The sequence below is a fragment of the Battus philenor genome, unplaced genomic scaffold, assembly GCF_028537555.1.
Source record: "Battus philenor isolate CCGP_79_NKW_IND1 unplaced genomic scaffold, ilBatPhil1.0.hap1 SCAF_29, whole genome shotgun sequence".
Classification (NCBI taxonomy): Eukaryota; Metazoa; Arthropoda; class Insecta; order Lepidoptera; family Papilionidae; genus Battus; species Battus philenor.
This window is the reverse complement of record NW_027181692.1, coordinates 1,148,966-1,169,460: the sequence shown is the minus strand read 5'-3', so window position 1 is coordinate 1,169,460 and position 20,495 is coordinate 1,148,966. Positions and strand designations below refer to the sequence as shown.

Sequence of the window (20,495 nt, the reverse complement as noted above, 5' to 3'; positions counted from 1 at the left end):
TCTATAGGTTGTCATCGACCCCTAGGGGTCTATGACAACCTGCAAGGGGTCAGCGAATAAAAATTTGGGGGTCCATGAAATGAAAATGGGGGTCCACGATAGTGGATCTCAACACATACACTGATAGTACCTATTTACTTACATCATACTATCTTATTACATCAAAACATTTACATTATTTATAAAAGTACCTATGAAGTAAAAAAATTGTTTATTTAATGTTACCTTTATGTTACATAACAGATACAAAATTTTAATTTGAGTAGTTTTAATTTAAATTCAATTAATAAATGTATAAACTAACATGTGTTTTTACTTTAAGTTTTTAACACTAAACTTCACTACAGTTAGAAATTTACAGGAAATCAATATCAGGTAAGTAGGGGGTCTACCCAACACGGAAAAACATGGCAAGGGATCTACGACACAAAAAAGTTTGGGGAACTCTGGTTTAAAATAATAAAAATTAGTATGGCTAATGGGAACGGAAATCTATGGAGGATTTTGTCCAGTTGTGGACATGCTATGGCTAAAATGATGAGGAAAAGGAGGGAAATCCACTCGATGGTGTCAGCTGATCAGCATCCCAACCCATGGTAGCTCATAATGTTAAAATAATTGTCGATTAAAGGCCTACTTGAATAAAGTTATTTTAAATTTAATTTCTACACAGCCAATACTGATTTACGGTATGTCAATCTAGTCTTCGTATTTTATCAGGTCCAATGGCATGAGGCAGACCAGTGCATCGCTGGCGGAACAGAGCAATAGGACCAGCTCCATCATGTCCAACCAATCAGCCGGCAGTTCTCTAACGGAGTACTTCTCTGATGAAGATTACGACGAAGATGATGAGTATATTGATGGTGAGGAAGCTGTTATTCCTAACTTCTATTTGTACTGTCCTTTTTAAATTTTTCCACCTACACTGTTCACTTGTCACCTTTTTAGTTTCCAAGTCGTTACTTACCACTGTAAGAAAAGGACCAATATTTATATATATTTATTACCGCTAAATTACTTAACACGTGTTTCACCACTCCACGGGGCATCTTCAGGAGTTATGTTACACTGATTAGTGCCAAACACAGATCAGTAATCGGTGTAACATAACTCCTGAAGATGCCCCGTGGAGGGTGAAACATGTGTTGAGTAATATAGCGGTGGCGGATGTGTGATTCGCATTGTTTGCCGCATACGCATTTATTAGCGGGCTGGCGGGCGGTGCACTTTGTTGCACGACTACCACTGCATGTGCGGAAGTGGGTAAATAGTGGTCCTTTTCTTACTTAGGATGGACTTCCGCAAGGTAAATTCTTCTAAGTATTCCATTAAATATTACTTAACACTTTTTGGGTCTATAATTTCTAGAACCTTCATCTATGTATCACCGTCTTCTCTTCGCATGACACGGTAGTAATATTTTGGTGGTGGGAAAATGGTCATCATTTCAACTGTAACACCTCCACTGTTGGACAAAGGCCCCTAGTTTGAAGTAGCCTGGTTGAGTTTCAGTGATTGAAGTATATATATAAAAATTTACTAAATCTGTTGTATTTTAATTTTAAACTAAGAAGTAATTAATAATTTTATATTTACATCTAGAAAAAGAGCTTCATAAAATACTCAATTCGATGGAAGAGAAAGTTGGTCGGACGTCTCTCTCGCTCTACCAGAGCTTCCGCAGGAGTGAGGGAGACGGCGAAGCGAGCGGAAGTATAAAACACGCGAACAGGAAGAGAAGCAATCAGATCGCTAGAGAGCTCAGCGACATGGTGACGTATGTTCAGGTGAACATATTCCTCCTTTAATATTGTATTCATTTTTTTCTATTTGTCACATATATATATAACACGGTGTGCATCGTTTTCCGATATTAAGAAGTATATTTCTCCATCTTGTGGACATCCGATGCTGCCCGTCTTGGTTTGTGGTCACCACTCCATAACTCTCCATCTGTTTCAATCTGCAGTATTTTTCAGCTGGAATAATATTTTCTAATACCTAATGCATTACAATATACGGCGATAAATATTGCACATCGTCCTTTGGAAAGAGACAGTCGGCTAATTTCAGATTGACACATCTATGTGACCTTTTGTCAGTCGTGCGACAGAGATAAAGCAAAGCCGAAATTAGCCAAATTAGCACAAAAAGCTTAAAATACAACGACTGACTGACTGTGTGGGACAGAGATAGTGCTCTACGAAGCCCAAATTAACCAATTGTCTCTTTCTAAAGGTCGATGTGCAATATTTCTCGCCGAGTACTGTAGTTTAGATAGTTTTTGTTTTTTTTTTATCTATAAAGTAATTGCTAACGCTATTTATAAGCCATAAAAATAAATTAAAAAAAGTTAAAATGAAAATGCCGTTGTATTCTTTTAACAATATTTCTTAGTATTTTTGTCTTTCCACCATCATATCTACCCCAAATATTCGCCAATATACTACCTACGACCGGCGACCTCCTTCAAATTTAACTGTGTCGTGGATTCACCAAGTGGCCTATCCAATAAGTGGAGTGACCCCTTCTGCCTTTTAGCTGTTGTATGCTGAAGAAGGTGTATTTACATATCTACAGAGTATTTAAAATTTCCACAAACCTAACACAACTGCAGCGACCACATCACTGATGGCGTCCGAATTCAAATCGGCGTTCGAATTTTGAATTCGAACTTCAAAAAATGAATTTATATAAAATTATTATTGACGGCCAGTAATATTGAGCTAGAACGATATATAAAATAGATTAAAAATAAACTATTCTTTTTTAAAATTTAAACTATTTTCTAAGAAGTACTAGAGTCTTGAGTACTAGAGTTCACCTTTGTACATTCCAGGCGATAAAATTCCGGGGCCTAAACCCTCTCTCACCCCGGAGTTCCATGAAACAGACCAACACAACTAAAGACACCACCAGCGCGGCAGCCTGCAGCAGCTTCGAGTCCTCGGAGAGCAGTGACAGCACGGCTACTGTGAGTCCTTACCCATCCATCCTAATCACCAGTATTCATCACCATTTAAAATGTATATAGTCCATTGCTAGATATAGACCTCTGACATAGATCTCCAATCGGACCTGGACTGTAAGGTATGAATAGAGATGTTTTAAAGATATGTGCAGAATATTAGATATTTAATGGATTCAGGCATTACCTTGCGGAAGTCCATCCTAAGTAATAAAAGGACCAATATTTATTTATTAGATTAGTGCCTAACACAGAGTCTGTGTTCGGCACTAAGTACCATTTGCTTCTTTTGATAATTATTTTTAGTCTTTGTATAAAATACACCATTTTTTTTATAAGTGGTGGCTTTAGGTTAGGGTAAAATAAAATAAAAAATACATGTTCACATTATGTTTACATATTGTATTATTTAGGATAATTACAACTATACATAACAAACACCAAAATACCTATTGTTAAAATGAGATATTATAATAAAACCTGACCTCTTTGAGAGCACAGATAGGGAAATAGAAGTAACTGAGAGTTAGACTTATTTTTATTTTTATTACAAAGTCTCATGATACTTGTTGTAACGGCTCCTAATAGATGCCGGAGTGTTTGTATTTCGTGCGACGGAGATAACGCTCTACGAAGCCGAAATTAGCCGATTGATTCTTTCCAAAGGTCGATGTGTAGTATTTATCGCCGGGTGCAGTATATTAAATACTCAAGTTAAATAAACTAATACAGTTAATAATTTGCTTTTATTATATTACATATATATACATTATATAATCTGGATAAGCTGGGTTTTTAAGGCCCCCGATTTTGGGGGGTCTTCTCCTTCCCCCTGTCCTATTTATTGGACAGGGGACTTAAACCTTCTTTAAAAAAAATTAAGCTGTATTTATAACATCCTCTGTCTCTCATCCTTCACAATTTATTTCATTTTTTCTCTCTTTCCATCTTCACGTTATCTTACACTCTCGCATCATATTTTCACATTGCAACACTTTTACATTTTACATTTACATTTTTAATTTTTGTTTTTTATAATCGATAAATACGTGGAACTGTCTTGTAATATTTCTCTAATAATCTACTAGATGGCGCTGGTCAATAAGCGTCATTAGACGTGATACCAATATACCGACTCTCTATAAAACCACACATCATAAAATAAATAATTATATATAACAAAACTTGCGTTTCCGTCTTTCTGGACCTTGAATAGCAGTCTACCATCTTTTATGGTCAATTTCTTTTTTAAATCTTCCATTGTTTAAAAACTTTTTATATAATACAAGCTAACACAATTAAAATCTTTCCTTACTATACTTATCAAGGCTATTTTCACCTATATTATTATTATTTAATTAATTTTGATAATTACATATAATTTCCATATATTTGTTGAGGAATATGAAAGAAAGGTGTTTCCACCAGTACCAGAAATTTTTTTAAGTGCCCTCTGATAAAAAAGTACGGGAAACTTTTCTATGAACTAATTAGAAATTAATATCTACACAGCAAGTGGCTCAGCAATCTCAGTCTTCGGCTACTCCAAGGTCACGATGTCTGAACGCACCAGCTGTTCACCACCCATGCTATCGCTGTTCATCCGTCACGGAGGCAATCGGCAAGAAGATATGCAGGAAACACCCCTTGGCCCTCATCGCGCACACCGAGACACAACTTGTGAGGACATATCCTGCAGGGTAAGGAACCAGTTAAAGATTCTTTTAATTACTTTTTTTACAGCTTGTAGAATAACGGCTGTCTAGGATACTGTAATGTCTGAAGACGAGATCGTCTGCCATGGACGTTATAAGAACGCTAAAGGTCACCTGGACATTGTTCATCTAAAGTGGCAGTTGGCGAAGCACATTGTTCGTGGATTAGTCGGCCGTCACGTCGATAGGTTCTTTAGTGGTGACCATTAGCTGGTGAAAGCACTGTCGATCCCTCTCCAGGTAGACTGACATGGTCAAGGTGGAGGAAGGTCGCTGGTTGCGAGCAACGCGAGACCGCTAATCGTGGCGATCGTTAAGGGTGGCTGTGGAGTTTAACAAGTTAGGTAGACTTTGTGTTTGGCACTAATCAATGTAACATAACTCCTGAAGATACCCCGTGGAGGGGTGAAACACGTGTTGAGTGATTTGACGGTGGCAGTAGTGTAATTCGCATTGTTTGCCGTATACGCATTTATCAGCGGGCTGGCGGGCGGTGTACTTTGTTGCACGACTACCACTGCATGTGCGAAAGTGGCTAAATATTGATCCTCTTCTTACTTAAGATGGACTTCCGCAAGATAACACCTGATTCCATTAAATAGGTAGGCAATGTTAGAGACGACACCTAACAAGCTGGAGCACAAAAGTTAAAACGCTTGGATGAAAGATACACACAGTTTATTTAAAAGTCATCCGCCTACAACTTCAGATACACCAACGCCGTAATAAATTATTTGTCAGATAAATTAAATAATTTTAACATAAAACTTTCACCACTTATTTTAATATATTAAACATTGATTCAAAATTGATATAAGGTAGTCTTTAATTTCATATTCCATCACAACGCTAAAGATTTATTACAAATTCACAAACAACAACACATATGTCACTTGACGCCGTTCGCCATTATTATATTTTATAATATTTTCCGGCGTGAGACGCGGTTTTGACAGCCGCCTACAAATCATACGCCGCGCGTCCTTAGTTTTTGCGCATACGCAGACCGATGGATTGACAGGTAAGCGAAAGCATTTTGACAACTGATTATTTCGCTACAATATATTACGTTACAATATATATGTGAATGAACGAATTCGGATTTGTAAAAAGAACAAAGTACTTTAGATTGACGACGGTTTTGAGTATGTTTAAGCCGATATGAACTGAAACAATCGCATATACATAGGCGTCCTTTAAAAATTTCTGACAGTAGTGGTTGAAAGCGGCTTGTATACGACTTCTTTTTAAACGGTTTTATTTAGTTCGACCCGTACGGAATTTATTTGGGTCAAAATTAGAAATTGAAATTTAAGCACCTTCCCGTTGTCAGATTGATCCGAAATTTGGTACACACATTTAATTTAGATGACAATACAATATAATAAAATCAATAACATTATAAATCTAAGATGGCCACCGATACAAAATGGCGGATTACATATTTTTCCTTAACCCCCTCAATATGGGTATCAAATGAAAGGGCTACACTAGTAAAACACGATGATTATATCAAAATTTAAAATTCAAGATGGACGCCGTTCCAATATGGCGAACCAGGTACATATTTTTCCACAACCACCACAATATGGGTATCAAAAAACCGTTTAACTTAATAGTTTTTTAAATGTATTTATTCTCTTCAGCCGATCGATGATGACCACTATCACCGGTCTTACGCCCGCATCTAGTGATTTTCCGTGACCTTCACTATATCATCCATCCATCTAGTAAAAGGCCTATCCACGCCCCGTCTACCGACTCACTCACCATTCGAAAACCATTCGGTCTCAACGACCGTTGATTGTACGAACGATATGCCAAGCCCCTTGTCACTTCATTCGGGCAGCTGTTTATACTAGTATGGTTATCTTTGTTCCTCTGCGGATCTCATAATTTCGGAATCGATCTCGCAACGAAACACCGAGCACAGCCTTCTCCATTACTCTCTGGGTGACTTCGATCCTTATGAGGTCCGTCATAAGTGACCGCGTCTCGGATCCCTATGTCATCACCGGCAACACACACTGGTGAAAGACCTTCGGACATAATGACGGTATTTTTGACGAGAAGAGAAATAAAATTGACTTAATTATTTACATAGATTAAATATTCCATGGTATTTAAAATAAGATTAGTTGCATTGAAATTGTGATGTTCCAGACTTCGAATAGATTCGTCGAACTTCGATCCGGTTGTGTTCTGGTGTTGCGGTGTTCAGCTGGTGGCCCTGAACTACCAGACCGAGGATGCGGCCATGGCTGTCAACGCTGCCATGTTCGAGGGTCATGGCGGTGCAGGTTACGTGAGGAAGCCGGCAGTTATGTGGGACCCCAACCACATTGCATACCGAAGGTGACATGATACCAAATTCAAAATTTCTTTATTTAAGTTTAAGTTTAGTTTTAACATAATAAGTAGTAAGCTACCAACAGTTTGGAATACTGATCTGTTAACAGACAGACAAAAACTAAACAGTTGTTATTTTTAAATACAAACATTATAATGTTACAAAGCACGAGTTACAGAACCCTCTAAAACAATAAACACAGAACCCTAGGATCAAGAAGTGCTGTAAACACGCGTAACCTTGAAGTTATTTATAGATTTTTGTGTACGATTCTCGAAAATTTTAACCGAGTACTATCTCGAACTTACTAGAACCTTCTCCGTGGTATACGTGTACTTTCCATGTCGACAGTTCAGTGTTGTTTTTCGAGTTATAAAATTAAGATCTACGATCAGTGATACAAAGGCACTATTTGATAAATTATTTGGACAGTGATTTCTTGCGCGATTTGGAAGCGAAATTTGGACTAAGCGAAAGTATACTTTGTGTTAAAGTAGGGTGACCGTGTGATTTGTGAATAAAGGACTTCTTGTGAACCAGTTGTGTTTCATTTCGAGTCAGAACCCACAGTACGTAACAATAACATTGTTTGATATGTACATTATAATATCAATCATGTAAATTAGTCGGCCAAATTCACCAAATTTGGATCAACTTCACACACCACATGGTTTTCACCATAATATATGGTAACTGGTTATGGTTGTAAAAAGCTGCAAAGGGTTGAATGTATATCCTATTTACTTTCAAATAATTTGATACAACTTGTACAAAAATAGATGGTATCAGAAATAAAAAGTAACATAATGATAATATAGTAGAGAAAAGTGTTTTCAGAATTTCAAAACATATTAAAACTTATAATTGTTTACTATGTAACCTCGCAGATTATATTTCTACAAGTAACATGTTTATCGCATTCCATTAGATATAATAAATTAATGTATAATTCTTCAAATTGATATACAGGATGATTATAAATGTGTAAAAAAGCTTTTTGCTGAAAAATCCGTTCTGCGAAAAGTTCATAATGACAGTTTGCATCTGTACCCAGGTTCAATCCCATGGATAAAGAGTTCGACGGCATCCACGCCGCCCATCTTACCCTGGCGGTGATCTCCGGTCAGTACGTCGCGGAGAACGTGTACTCATTCTACAACGCTTTCGTGGAAGTCGAAGTTCTGGGTGTGCCGGCAGACTGCAAGAAGATACGCACCAAGGTTGCCAGGAGGAACGCGCTTAATCCTGTCTGGAACGAGACTTTTAACTTTAAGGTAAACATAATTATAATCTGTAACAAAGTATGTCAAAGCATAACATATGAACTTCTTTTTTCTGAACTAGATGGCGCTGGTTGTATTTTACATCGCGATATCTTTTGTACGTAACTTGGATATATATTGATTTGTATTTCATTCAAGGGCATATTCAGGTTGGAGCCTTAGGTAATAGGAGAATCTATAACCTATATATTCGTGAATAGATGCCCACTGCAAGGCAAATGCATAACATATGAACTTCCTTTTTCTGAACTAGATGGCGCTGGTTGTATTTTACATCGCGATATCTTTTGTACGTAGCTTGGATATGTATTGATTTATATTTCATTCATAGGCATATCCAGGTCGGAGCCTTAGGTTATAGGAGAATCTATAACCTATATATATATCCATGAATAGATGCCCACTGCAAGGCAAATGCCACGATGAGAGATTTTGAGCTGCCCGCATCTAGCGACTTGGGCGTTGATTATGTTATCAGTCAAACTAGTGCGGACCTAACCACGCCACGCCTACCATCTCGTGGTCACCATTATTCCTCCCTAACTTCCGTCTGACGTAATAAAATTATCTTTTATAGTACCCGACTATAAATATTGCACACATTATTTCTGTACCACACTACCTATTTGTTTTGTCAGTTGTAAGATAACGCTCTACGAAGCCGAAATTACCCGAATGTCTCGTTCCGAAGATCGTTTTAACTGCGTCATGCATTACCTCACAAAGGATATACAGAATGCCTTACCATGATGCCTTCTATATGCAGACGACATTGTTCTTGTAAACAAATCAGCAAATGATTTGCAGAGCGACCTGAGCTACGTGGTGGTCTAAAATCAGAAAGGAACTGGAAACCCTTCAACTTGACGCAGAGACCACCCAGGATAGAGTGGCCTGGCGCAAATTGATAAGGAGACCCCACCCCAAATAAAGGGAAAAGGGAAGGAAGAAGAAGAAGAGTCTCGTTCCAAAGATCGACGTGCAATATTTATCGCCGGGTATTGTACAAATTCTGCCATTACGTAATGACGTTCCATATAGAACTGTCGTTTTTCTTCACACAACAATTCTCCTTTTCAATTATGATATAGAACCTATATTTAATCTTAATGTTTTGTACAGTGCCCATATATTTGTCTGTTTACGTGGCCTTTCATATATCTGTCTTTTGGGATGTCTCGCTGTACTCCTGTCTTGGATATACATTTGGGTCTATTTTTGCAAAATATATCCTTGTGTTTGGCACTAATCGGTGTAACATAACTCCTGAAGATGCCCCGTGGAGGGGTGAATCACGTGTTGAGTTAATTAACGGTGGCGGTTGTGGGATTCGCATTGTTTGCGCATGCGCATTTATCAGCGGGCTGGTGGACGGTGCACTTTGTTGCACGACTACCACTGCATGTGCGAAAGTGGCTAAATATTGGTCCTTCTCTTACTTAAAAAGGACTTCCGCAAGGTAATGCCTGATTCCATTGAATATGCAAAATATATGTCGTTTTGATTGTATTTTAGTAAAACATATTTTTTTATTATAGTAACTTTTGATTAAAGATAGACACAGTGTAAAAAAGTCGAAGGATGGTATAACATGTGCCTGTATCTAAGGATGATTATTTAATATTTTTTTGAGATTAGCTTCGAATTTCGTTTTCAAACAACATCCCACATATATCAACAGTAAAATGTATTTATATATGTATATGTTTCATATATATGCTGCGAATAAACAGTGAATACAGAATGCTAATATATGGGATTATATATAAGTTTCTAGGTGACGAAATAAAAAATCAAATATATAAAAGAATCAAATTAATTTAAATTAAGAAAAGGACCAATATTTAGCCATTTCCGCACATGCAGTGGTAGTCGCGCAACAAAGTGCACCGCCCGCCATTTCATCATTATTCACATTAATCATTTTTTTTTTGTTTTTTCATACATTAACATTGCTTTATAATTTATTTTTTATTTTTCTAATTTCACACTACATTTATCACAGATATCCGTTTATACATCTGCGGTAATATGAAAGTTTCAAGTTGCAGCTATAAAACTATGGCAACAAGTAGTATTATTTAACTTGTTTTACTTATATTTAGTCTTATGTCACTTGGTGTTCTATCTCGAAAAAATATGAGGAATGTGTGTTTTCTTCTTCACCAGATTAACTTCCCGGAGCTGGCATTCGTTCGTTTTGAAATTTACGATGCCGACACAAACTATATGTTGTCGCAAAGGGTGATACCCCTCCACTGTCTGCGGCCTGGGTACAGACATGTAAGATTACGGTAAGTATTTCCCCCCCCCCCACCACCACCACCACCACTACCACCACCACCACCACCACCATCACAACCACCACCACCAAACACCATATAGTTCATAACATAGTGAAATTTTCATATAAAATTTGAAACAGATTTAACACCAGCCTTTTATATCTCTCTAGGCATCATACAATCAGTTTGGGGCACTTTCTTATGGTTTCCAAGACATACAGAACATGTTGAGGACCTACATGTCGACTGGAACTGCCATCAATCGTTCAGATTCTAAAATTACCATCAATACTTTGTTATGACTGCCACTCAACACATTATTATTATATTTAAAATCTGTATCGTTCTGAAATCGAGACGTGATCGAGTTTCCGAACGACTCTACAACAATAAGACAAACGGATTGTATATCATAGGGGAATTCAACCCCCTATCATACTATTTTTATATATTTGTAATGGAATAGGCGTTTGTCTTCCATCTCACTTGATTGAAAGTGTAGATGAAGACGAAGGTAATACACGCCCATCCAAATGAAACTTGTTCACTTCACTCTTAAAGGCTCCAGAGTTTAACTCATCAGGAAAAATAGACCCAGGCAGGTCGTTCCAAATCTTGGCGACTCTCACCAAAAACAAGCTGTCGAACCGTTTAGTTCTGGGTATGTCAACAACGTATGGATGAAACTTTTGCCTGCGCCTAGTAGTCCGATAAAGGAATGCAGATAGCTCAATCAGTTCGAAAAGAGCTTTCGAGCACTCTTTAAAGTGCATCCTATAAAAAATTGAAGATATAAGAATATTCTTCACCCATGGAAAACGCTTTTAGAAGTGGTAGTAATGATATCAGTCTGGCGATAACAACCGAGAAAATTCAGATCTAGATCTCCTCAGGGTGGCCCATGAGCGTGATCAATCCTTAATCCTTTCCACTCCAAGGCTGTTATGTAGCATCGATAAAATTTAATTGAATTATAGTATCTTGCGATTCTAGAATATGTTTCATTCATTCGTGATTCAAACATTTTGGTAACAAAAATCTTTCCTATTTAAAAATTTTCCACAAAAAGAAGTATTACACTATGTCGAGTATCACTCGACAGTGGAGCTTGTGAAATAAAATCAGTGTCGAGTGACTCAACATTGGAGTGGAAAGGGTTAATGTCATCTATTTATATTGCTACTATTTATTTTTTGCATTTGCCTGTAAATTACCAGATCACCCACGAACCAGCCCCTAAACATGGCATCTCTGCTCATCTTCTCCCGGTGCTGCGAGGAGGTAGCCAGCGAGAGCTGCCACGGAGACATGGAGCCGGGGTCTCCGAGACAGAGAAGACGTATCCACTTCCTGGTGGTATACGCGGTCGCCCGCCACGAACCTTACTCCATCCTCAAGGTCACTCAAGACACCACAGCCAACGAGGTGGGTTAGAACATTTAACCACTCTCTGGAAACTCCAGAAATATACCACGACACGATACTCAAAGTTTATTTATTTATTTATTTAGTATTCTTTATTGTACACGATAAGATACATTTAATAAGTTTTACAATAATATACAAAAAAGTACAATGGGCGGTCTTATCACACAAGGCAATCTCTTACAGACAACCATAGTATGAAAAAGATAAAAGTACTTATAAAGGGTAGTTTACGTGTACAAAAAATACATATTCACAAACAAATGAACATAAACATACATAAACATACATAGACATATATACTTAAACATACATACATATATACTTATAAGAAAAAAGGTTTAATACATATTATAAATATAATACAATAATAAATAAAAACATCTAACTGACTTCGATCAGTATTGGTTCGATCGCACTTGCCTCAGAAAGAAGCAAGAATAAAAAGAAATGAATTAAGAGATAGATAATTATAGGTCTAGTAGATGGTTCTTAACCATAACCAAAGTTGTGAGAATTCTGGATTCAGCGCTGTCACTGGTGGAGGCCTGTGACTAGTAGTGTTTTAAAAATCCTTACGAAAATACCCAGAAGAAATTTTCACATTTCTATTTTACAAACTCATCACAATATCTCTGGAATCATAAGCTTCATAGAAATTTAAATTTGGTGAAAATATTCCTTTTACCAAGTAGATTTCTTCTAAGAACGAATTTTATAAAATCTCTCTCGTTCTTTGGTGAGTAGTCTGTAACAGAACTAAGAGGAGAAGAAAAGAACATTAGATAATATTACACCATTGCAGCAGATTTTTTTGCCTATGTACTTTTTTATCTAAATTAAAGAAGATGATGTGGAAGTTAAAGCAGCAGTAGACAGGGTACACTCAGAAGATATGGCCGCTGGGGTCTTAACCACCTTTATCCTCACTAGGTGAATCAAAGATCAAGGAAGTCGCTGGATCCTGGACTAGTTATCGTGGCGGTCTTTAAAAGCCTGTATCATGTAATAGATGTGTACCAGCTGACATGATTTTTTTAAAAGGCCACCGTTTCAGTGAGCTCTCCAATTTTCGGGTTAAATAATTTTCTCAGTTTTATATTTATTAATCTTCCTTCTTTATTTCTTCCACACATCATCTTTTTTCCTTCATCTACTTTCCTGGTTTTTCTTTCTTTACTAACAATTTTAATACTTCCATGATAATTAAATGTGGGTTACGAGACATCAGCTTCTGAACTGTCCACAGGCAATAGCACAGTGCCTGGCAAAAGGCGGGGTGTGCTCTGGTCGTGGCAGCTATGTCCTCGTGGAGGAGGTTGCTTCACGTGCGCCCACGCAGCGTGTGCTGGCTCCACACGAGCGTGTCCTACGGGCTGCAGCAGCTCGTGCCGGCTCGCGTCTACTCCTCAAGAGGGTTGGCGATGACCCCAGCAGTAGAGCTTGGCTCACCAGCATACGGTAACTGGAACAGTTCTTGTTCCAAGCCTTTTCCATCTTACCTTGTTAAGTATCTTTCTAGCATGTTTTATTACATTCTTCTTTGTCGTGTCGTGATTTTAAATGTTCTTTTTTTTGTAATTTTTCTCTTTTTCACCGTTCTATTCTTTACTCTTACACATATGTATAGTGTAATCACGGTTTTTAGAAATATGGACGAGTAATGTAGTTGTTGAGCAAGTCTTATAGCGCGCAGAACAGATGGCCGCTGGAATTTTAAGGATCTAAAGTGGACACCACTGATCAGCAAGCCCAGCTTAGGACGTCCACTCACAAGGTGGACAGACTATTTCGTTAAGGTCCTGGACGGATGATACAGGCCGTTTCCAACTGATCTTATTAGGAATCTTTGGTGGATCCTACGCCCAGCAGTGGACGTCATATGGATGCAATTATAAAGGGAAGACCTACACAAATGTACACATATGTATAAAAATATAAATAAAGAGCGTCTTTATTATGAAGTGCTTCTTCAACAGAAGATCAGCTTCTACTGAGAGGTCCCGCGAGCGGTCAGTGCCCTCTGATGAGGAGTCCAGCGCGCAGGAGGAGGAACCAAGACGACCTCCGGACAGCTTCCTCGTCTGCGTGCATAACGTCTCCCATGAGATTCCCTATGCTATACTGAAGGTGAGATTCTTCTTTGTCGTAACCTAACTTCTTATTTCTTCTTCTTGGAGTCGTCACTTATACAGATTTATTTGTTATGTGTAAAGGGTTGAATATAATAAATAACTTTATGATAATATATTGTTACGTACTGTGGGTTCTGACTCGGAATGAAACACCACTGGTTCACAAGGAGTCCTTTATTCACAAATGTGATGGTCACCCTACTTTAACACAAAGTATACTTTCGCTTAGTCCAGACTACGCTTCCAAATAGCTCAAGAAATCACTGTACAAATAACTTTCCAAATAGTCACTTTGTATCATTGATCGTAGATCTTAATCTTATAACTCTAAAAACAACACTGAACTGTCAACATGGGGAGTACATCTATTTATACCACGGAGAAGGTTCTAGTAAGATCGAGATAGTACTCAGTTAGAATTTCCGAGTACCGTACACAAAAATCTATAAATAACTTCAAGGGTACGCGTGTTTACGACACTTCTTGATCCTAGGGTTCCGTGTTTATTGTTTAGAGGGTTCTGTAACTCGCCCTTGTAACAATACAATTTTTAACTTTAAAGACTATTCTCGCTCCCTTCATTCGCGTCATCCCTGTTCTATATTTAAAAATGCGACCCAATTCCTATATACGCGACTAAATAATCATATATTCGCGGATCTAATAATTACATACATAACAACAAAAGGATTACAATAGGCATCTAACACCTTATCCTTTGTAAATGACGTCAAGTGGACTAATATATAAGTAATATTAAAATGTTAAATTCACAGCACATTGAAAGGCTTCAACGCGCACTGAAAACGTGACATTTGATTTGAAAAATCTTAACGAAGGTTTAAGAATGACAAATGAGCGTTGAGATTTCTTTACGAACATCGCTCCGTCTGTGGAACGAAGTGTTATTTTTAAGACATATCGCTAATGCAAGCTGCGTGTCAGTCTGAACTGAAGGAGCTTTTAAAAACTGCCAAGCGAGATGAAATTACAAAATTATTTAAACCATTGTTTAAGCCTTAAGATAATTATTCAAAATGTCCAAAAAACTTCAATTTTAATATTTTTTTATTTCAATCTTTAATTATTTATTTTATCGCCTAGGAACGTACAGTACACGGCGATAAAAATTGCACATCGACCTTTGAAAAGAGACAGTTGGATAATTTTGTACAGCGTTATCTCTATCGCACGAAACACAGACAATATGTGCGACAGAGATAACGCTCTACGAAGCCGAAATTAGCCGATTATCTTTTTCCAAAGGTCGATGTGCAATATTTATATAGATTTTTTATTTTGTCATTTACGAACGTGTATAATATAATCCCATATATTACCATTCTGTATTCACAGTTTCTGCATTCGCAACATATACATATTTAAAGACAATTATTATACTGTAATACCATTCTAGAACGTTCTGTTTAATATGTATCGTAATTTAACACGTTTTCGACGGGGTGTACCACCGGTGGGAGACGCCGATATCAATTTAATAAAAAGGAGATTATTAACAAATTTACTAACATATTTATAAATGTAAGAGAATTTTTTATTTTTGTAAATTTCCTCAAGTAAAAAAAGACCAATATTTATTAGCCACTTCCGCACATGCAGTCGTAGTCGTGCAACAAAGTGCGCAGCCCGCCAGCCCGCTGATAAATATGCATGCGGAAAACAATGCGAATTACGCAACCACCACCGTTAAATCACTCAACACGTGTTTCACCCCTCCACGGGGCATTTTCAGGAGTTATGTTACACCGATTAGTGCCAAACACTTTATTCAAAATATAGTATACACAAAGCCGGCTGGTTGCCGCAAGAATGGCAAAATGTAGTAACGCGCTTGACTTTTTTATGGCTCTGACGGTATATATAGAACATAAACTCAGAGTAAAAATATTATATAAGTTATTACAAAATTGAAACACGTAGCATATGATTTATTTCAAATGAGCGTCGTCAGATGGGAGAAAGTGCAAAAAACAGCGCCACCTAACGGCGGAGCCACAAAATACAGGCCCAAAACAAACGTATCAATGGTTCGTGTACTACTGGAGTCTCCGTCCGCCTAATGGGATCGAGCACGAAAAACAAGCTCGCCCAACGGTGCGGCCTGTAAATTCAGGCCCTGCCGCAAACGTGTTAAATATAAAATTTCTACAGGTAGTACCTAAAAACAATAAGAAGTAATTATAAAATACATAAAACAAAAACTATGTAATCTGTTATAAAATTTAAAATTACCAAATTATAAAATGTAAAATAAAATATAAAATAAAGTAAAAATAATGTGATAACCAAAAGCTGTGATAATAAGTAACGAGGAGAAAGAAGTGAGGCGACGAATGAACGGTAGAAAGTAAGTAAAAGAAAAATAGAAATTGCAGAATGTAAGTAGAAGAAAGATAGATCATGTGAAGTATGAAAGAAGAGGATGGAAATTAAAAAGAAAAGAAAATTAATCATTAAAATATTTTATGGAATCAGGCGTTACCTTGCGGAAGTCCATCCTAAGTAAGAAAAGGACCAATATTTAGCCACGCACATGCAGTGGTAGTCATGCAACAAATTGCACCGCCCGCCAGCCCGCTGATAAATGCGCATGCGGCAAACAATGCGAACTACACAACTGCCACCGTTAAATCACTCAACACGTGTTTCACCCCTCCCCGGGGCATCTTCAGAGGTTATGTTACACCGATTAGTGCCAAACACAGAGTCATCAAATCATTAGATTGAATCATTAAAAGATAAAAACGTCCCTGTCCCAAAAATAAGATAGCGGAAGGATAGGCCCCCAATAGCGGGTGCCATTAAAAGAAAAATTAAATTTCATGTTTATGTTCCTTTAACACGTTCACTGCGGCTTGAGGTCGATTCAGCCTCATGGTAAACTTTGCACTGGTGCGGCGCGTAAAACTCGTGTTTTCTCTCTAGTGCGGCGGCTGTTTACACTTAACCGTATGAGGTATGACAAAGACAAATATAGCTTTCTTTATGTCTGCGAAGCATTGACTCAGTATTGTAAAAAAATATTGATGAACATGAGGCAGAAAAGGTCTCAACCGCACTACTAGGAAGTTTAGCTTGAGGCTGATTCGACCTCAGCCGCACCAGCTGAAAGTTCTTCAAAATTGGGCCCGCAGTGAACGTGTTAAATACAGAAGCCCCTGTTAGAGGAATTTCCTTTCACTATCATTCATCACAAATCTATGGTTCCTGTTACCTGAATCCCAGTGGTTATATATTCTTTGTGATAGTGTTTAATGGTGAAATTTCAGGTTCCACTCAGCGCTACAGCCTCTTACGTGGTTTACCAGGCGCTGACTAAAGCAAGATGCCATGATGACCCCAAACGGTATGTATGAGATATATAATTGTTTCACAGCACCAACGTAAATTTAGTGAACATTGATATAGATAAAATAATTTATTTAATATTAGAACTCCTATTTTATTTTTAACTCTACTTCTGATTCGCTATGTTCTCAAAAATAGAGAAGAATCAGGAAGAAACTCCATAACGACATATCTTTTAAAAACGTTTAACAATATTTATTTATATATATTGTCACGTACCGTGGGTTTTGACTCGAAATGAAACACCACTGGTTCACAAGGAGTCCTTTATTCACAAATCAGATGGTCAACCTACTTTAACACAAAGTATACTTTCACTTAGTTCAAACTTCGCTTTCAAATCGCTCAAGAAATCACTGTCCAAATAATTTACCAAATAGACACTTTGTATCACTGATCGTAGATCTTAATCTTATAACTAGAGAAACAACACTGAACTGTCGACATGGAGAGTACACCTATTTATACTACGGAGAAGGTTCTAGTAAGTTCGAGATAGTATTCGGTTAGAATTTCCGAGAACCGTACACAAAAATCTACAAATAACTACAAAGTCACGCATGTTTACGGCACTTCTTGATCCTAGGGTTCCGTGTTTATTGTTTAGTGGGTTCTATAGCTCGTGCTTTGTAACAATAGTATCGCTATCAGATATAGCCTGAATGAAATCAAAACAATCAAGCGACATCACTGCCAAGGATTCTTGTCATTCAAATATTCGTTTATTGAATAATATGCACTTTTATATCAATTTATAAGCGTTTTGATTTTAATTAACGGTAATGTAAAGCCAAAATTAATCAAAACAATACATTAGTTATTTATTTATAGTAAATAATTAAGATCATGGGTGGTTTGTAATCTGACCGATAGAGACTTTGACTTGCAATTGTGGGTCGCGGATTCTATTATCGGAATATAGTCATATATATGATTTGCTCTTTGTGCATTGATTATATAGGATTACCACTGATCACAATAAAGTTTCAAGAGGATGGACAGTAGCATCCATCTGCGTATCAATATTAGGGTGACCGAAAAGTAATGTCGACTGTCGACTGTTTTTACAGAAAAACCGATTGATTTGTTACCGCTCCGGCATTGATTTTGTATACTAGACAGCAAAAGGTTGTTGATAACGAAGGTGAACATATTGTTAATTAGAAATAAAAACTTGTTAAAAATGCAGTCGTGTGAATTTAATTTAAGAAAGCGACATTACACTCCGGTCCACATAATATTTTTTTACCTTGTTATCGCCAACCCGTTTGCCAAGCGTGGCGATTATATTACATCCCTATATCTTTTGAGGTGATCTATGTCTGACGAAATCGATAGGTATTTAGGTACTCCACTACTGGGCCACGTTTGTAGCAATGTGAAATTACAAATATAGAAATATAAAGTATATAACAATGTACAGTACCCGGCGATTAATATTGCACACCGAACTTTGGAAAGAGACAATCGGCTAATTTCAGCTTCGTAGAGCGTTATCTCTATCACATGAAATACAACGACTGACAAAACGTCACATAGGTAGTGTGAGACAGAGATAATGCTCTGCGAAGCCGAAATTAGCCGATTGTCTTTTTCCAAAGTTCGATGTGCAATATTTATCGCCGGGTACTGTATTTATAGTTAACATTGTCTAAAGCCAGGGTTGTCACTGCCATATGTTTTTAATAGGGTTGTGCATTAATAGTATAGTTTTTTTTATTTGACCTCCGCTATTTGGACTCCTCTCGTTCCGCCCCCTATTTAGTTGGGAACAGAGATTTAATTTTTTTTATTAAATTATTCACTTTATATTATTTACTTTCTCTTTTTTCATTTCTCATATTATCTATCTTGCTTCACTTTCATTCTAATACTCGTTCTCTTTTCCTCTTCCACTCCAATTACTTTTCATCCATCCTCAATCATGCAGTTTGGTCTATTTATACAATTTATATATCTTATACATATATATATACATATATCACAGTTTCTCTGATTTCTCTTGGTTCAGTATTATTATTTATATTTTTAACATATTTCTATTATAATTTAGTTCTATTTTACCTTACACTTTTTTATGATTTATTTCTATTTATCACAGTTTTGATTATTTTTATGCAGAAATTAATAAAGGATTCTAATAGTATAGTTGGTTTTTACAGGTTTGTGCTAGTGGAAGAGCTGGAGTGGGGTGGTCGAGGTGCCCAACAGCGACCCCTGGCGGATGACGAGGTGGTGTATGCTGCACAGGTGGGCATCATAGCTGTTGTCTGAATGTTTGATGACATGAATTCTGCTTTTAACACGTTCACTGGGGTTTGAGGCCGATTCAGCCTCATGGTAGACTTTGCACTGGTGCGGCGCGTAAAACTCGTGTTTTCTCTCTAGTGCGGCGGCTGTTTACACTCAACCGAAACATGAGGCAGAAAAGGCCTCAACCACACTACTAGGAAGTTCAGCTTGAGGCTGATTCGACCTCAGCCGCACCAGCTGAAAGTTCTTCAAAATTGGGCCCGCAGTGAACGTGTTAACAACACTATTGTGAATAGACAGTGGAGCCTTCTGCTAGACAATAGACGTAGTAAGGCCGCAGTCAGTGATCTTTGGAAAAGGCTATACCTTGCAATGAGAGGCTTTTTAGCCACCTATAATTCGCTACCTTTTGTGGAGTGTCTTCCTGCATCTTCTTCAAAACTATAACACCTTGCAACACAGAGTAGACTCAAAAATAAAATAGATTAAAAAGTTTACGATAAATATGAATTCTGTTAAAAATTCTAATTTTAAATAAATAAATTATGTCTTTCTTTTATCTGTCATCGTATGGTAGAGAGGTTTTATAATGATTACATTTACTAATTTTTTACAGTTTTTTTTTTACCACCAATTTATTTATTTTTTTAGGTTGTCAAATATCTCCCTTCCGCCTTTTTGTCTTTTGAATTTCGCGGCTATGTACAAA

The 20,495-nt window shown here is 37.2% G+C and overlaps 1 protein-coding gene across 1 annotated transcript in view; it reads left to right on the top strand.

The window, feature by feature from the left end:
- The window catches only part of LOC137926333 (1-phosphatidylinositol 4,5-bisphosphate phosphodiesterase epsilon-1-like), a 124,112-nt gene that overhangs the window by 97,219 nt on the left and 6,398 nt on the right, over positions 1-20,495 (top strand). Inside the window, exons 26-37 of the mRNA XM_068769936.1 lie at positions 721-866; positions 1,606-1,790; positions 2,843-2,977; positions 4,484-4,671; positions 6,850-7,041; positions 8,091-8,310; positions 10,489-10,613; positions 11,822-12,029; positions 13,279-13,490; positions 14,012-14,159; positions 17,455-17,531; positions 19,696-19,783. Coding sequence (XP_068626037.1) covers positions 721-866; positions 1,606-1,790; positions 2,843-2,977; positions 4,484-4,671; positions 6,850-7,041; positions 8,091-8,310; positions 10,489-10,613; positions 11,822-12,029; positions 13,279-13,490; positions 14,012-14,159; positions 17,455-17,531; positions 19,696-19,783 — 1,924 coding nt within the window. The remainder of the gene's footprint in view (positions 1-720; positions 867-1,605; positions 1,791-2,842; positions 2,978-4,483; positions 4,672-6,849; positions 7,042-8,090; positions 8,311-10,488; positions 10,614-11,821; positions 12,030-13,278; positions 13,491-14,011; positions 14,160-17,454; positions 17,532-19,695; positions 19,784-20,495) is intronic.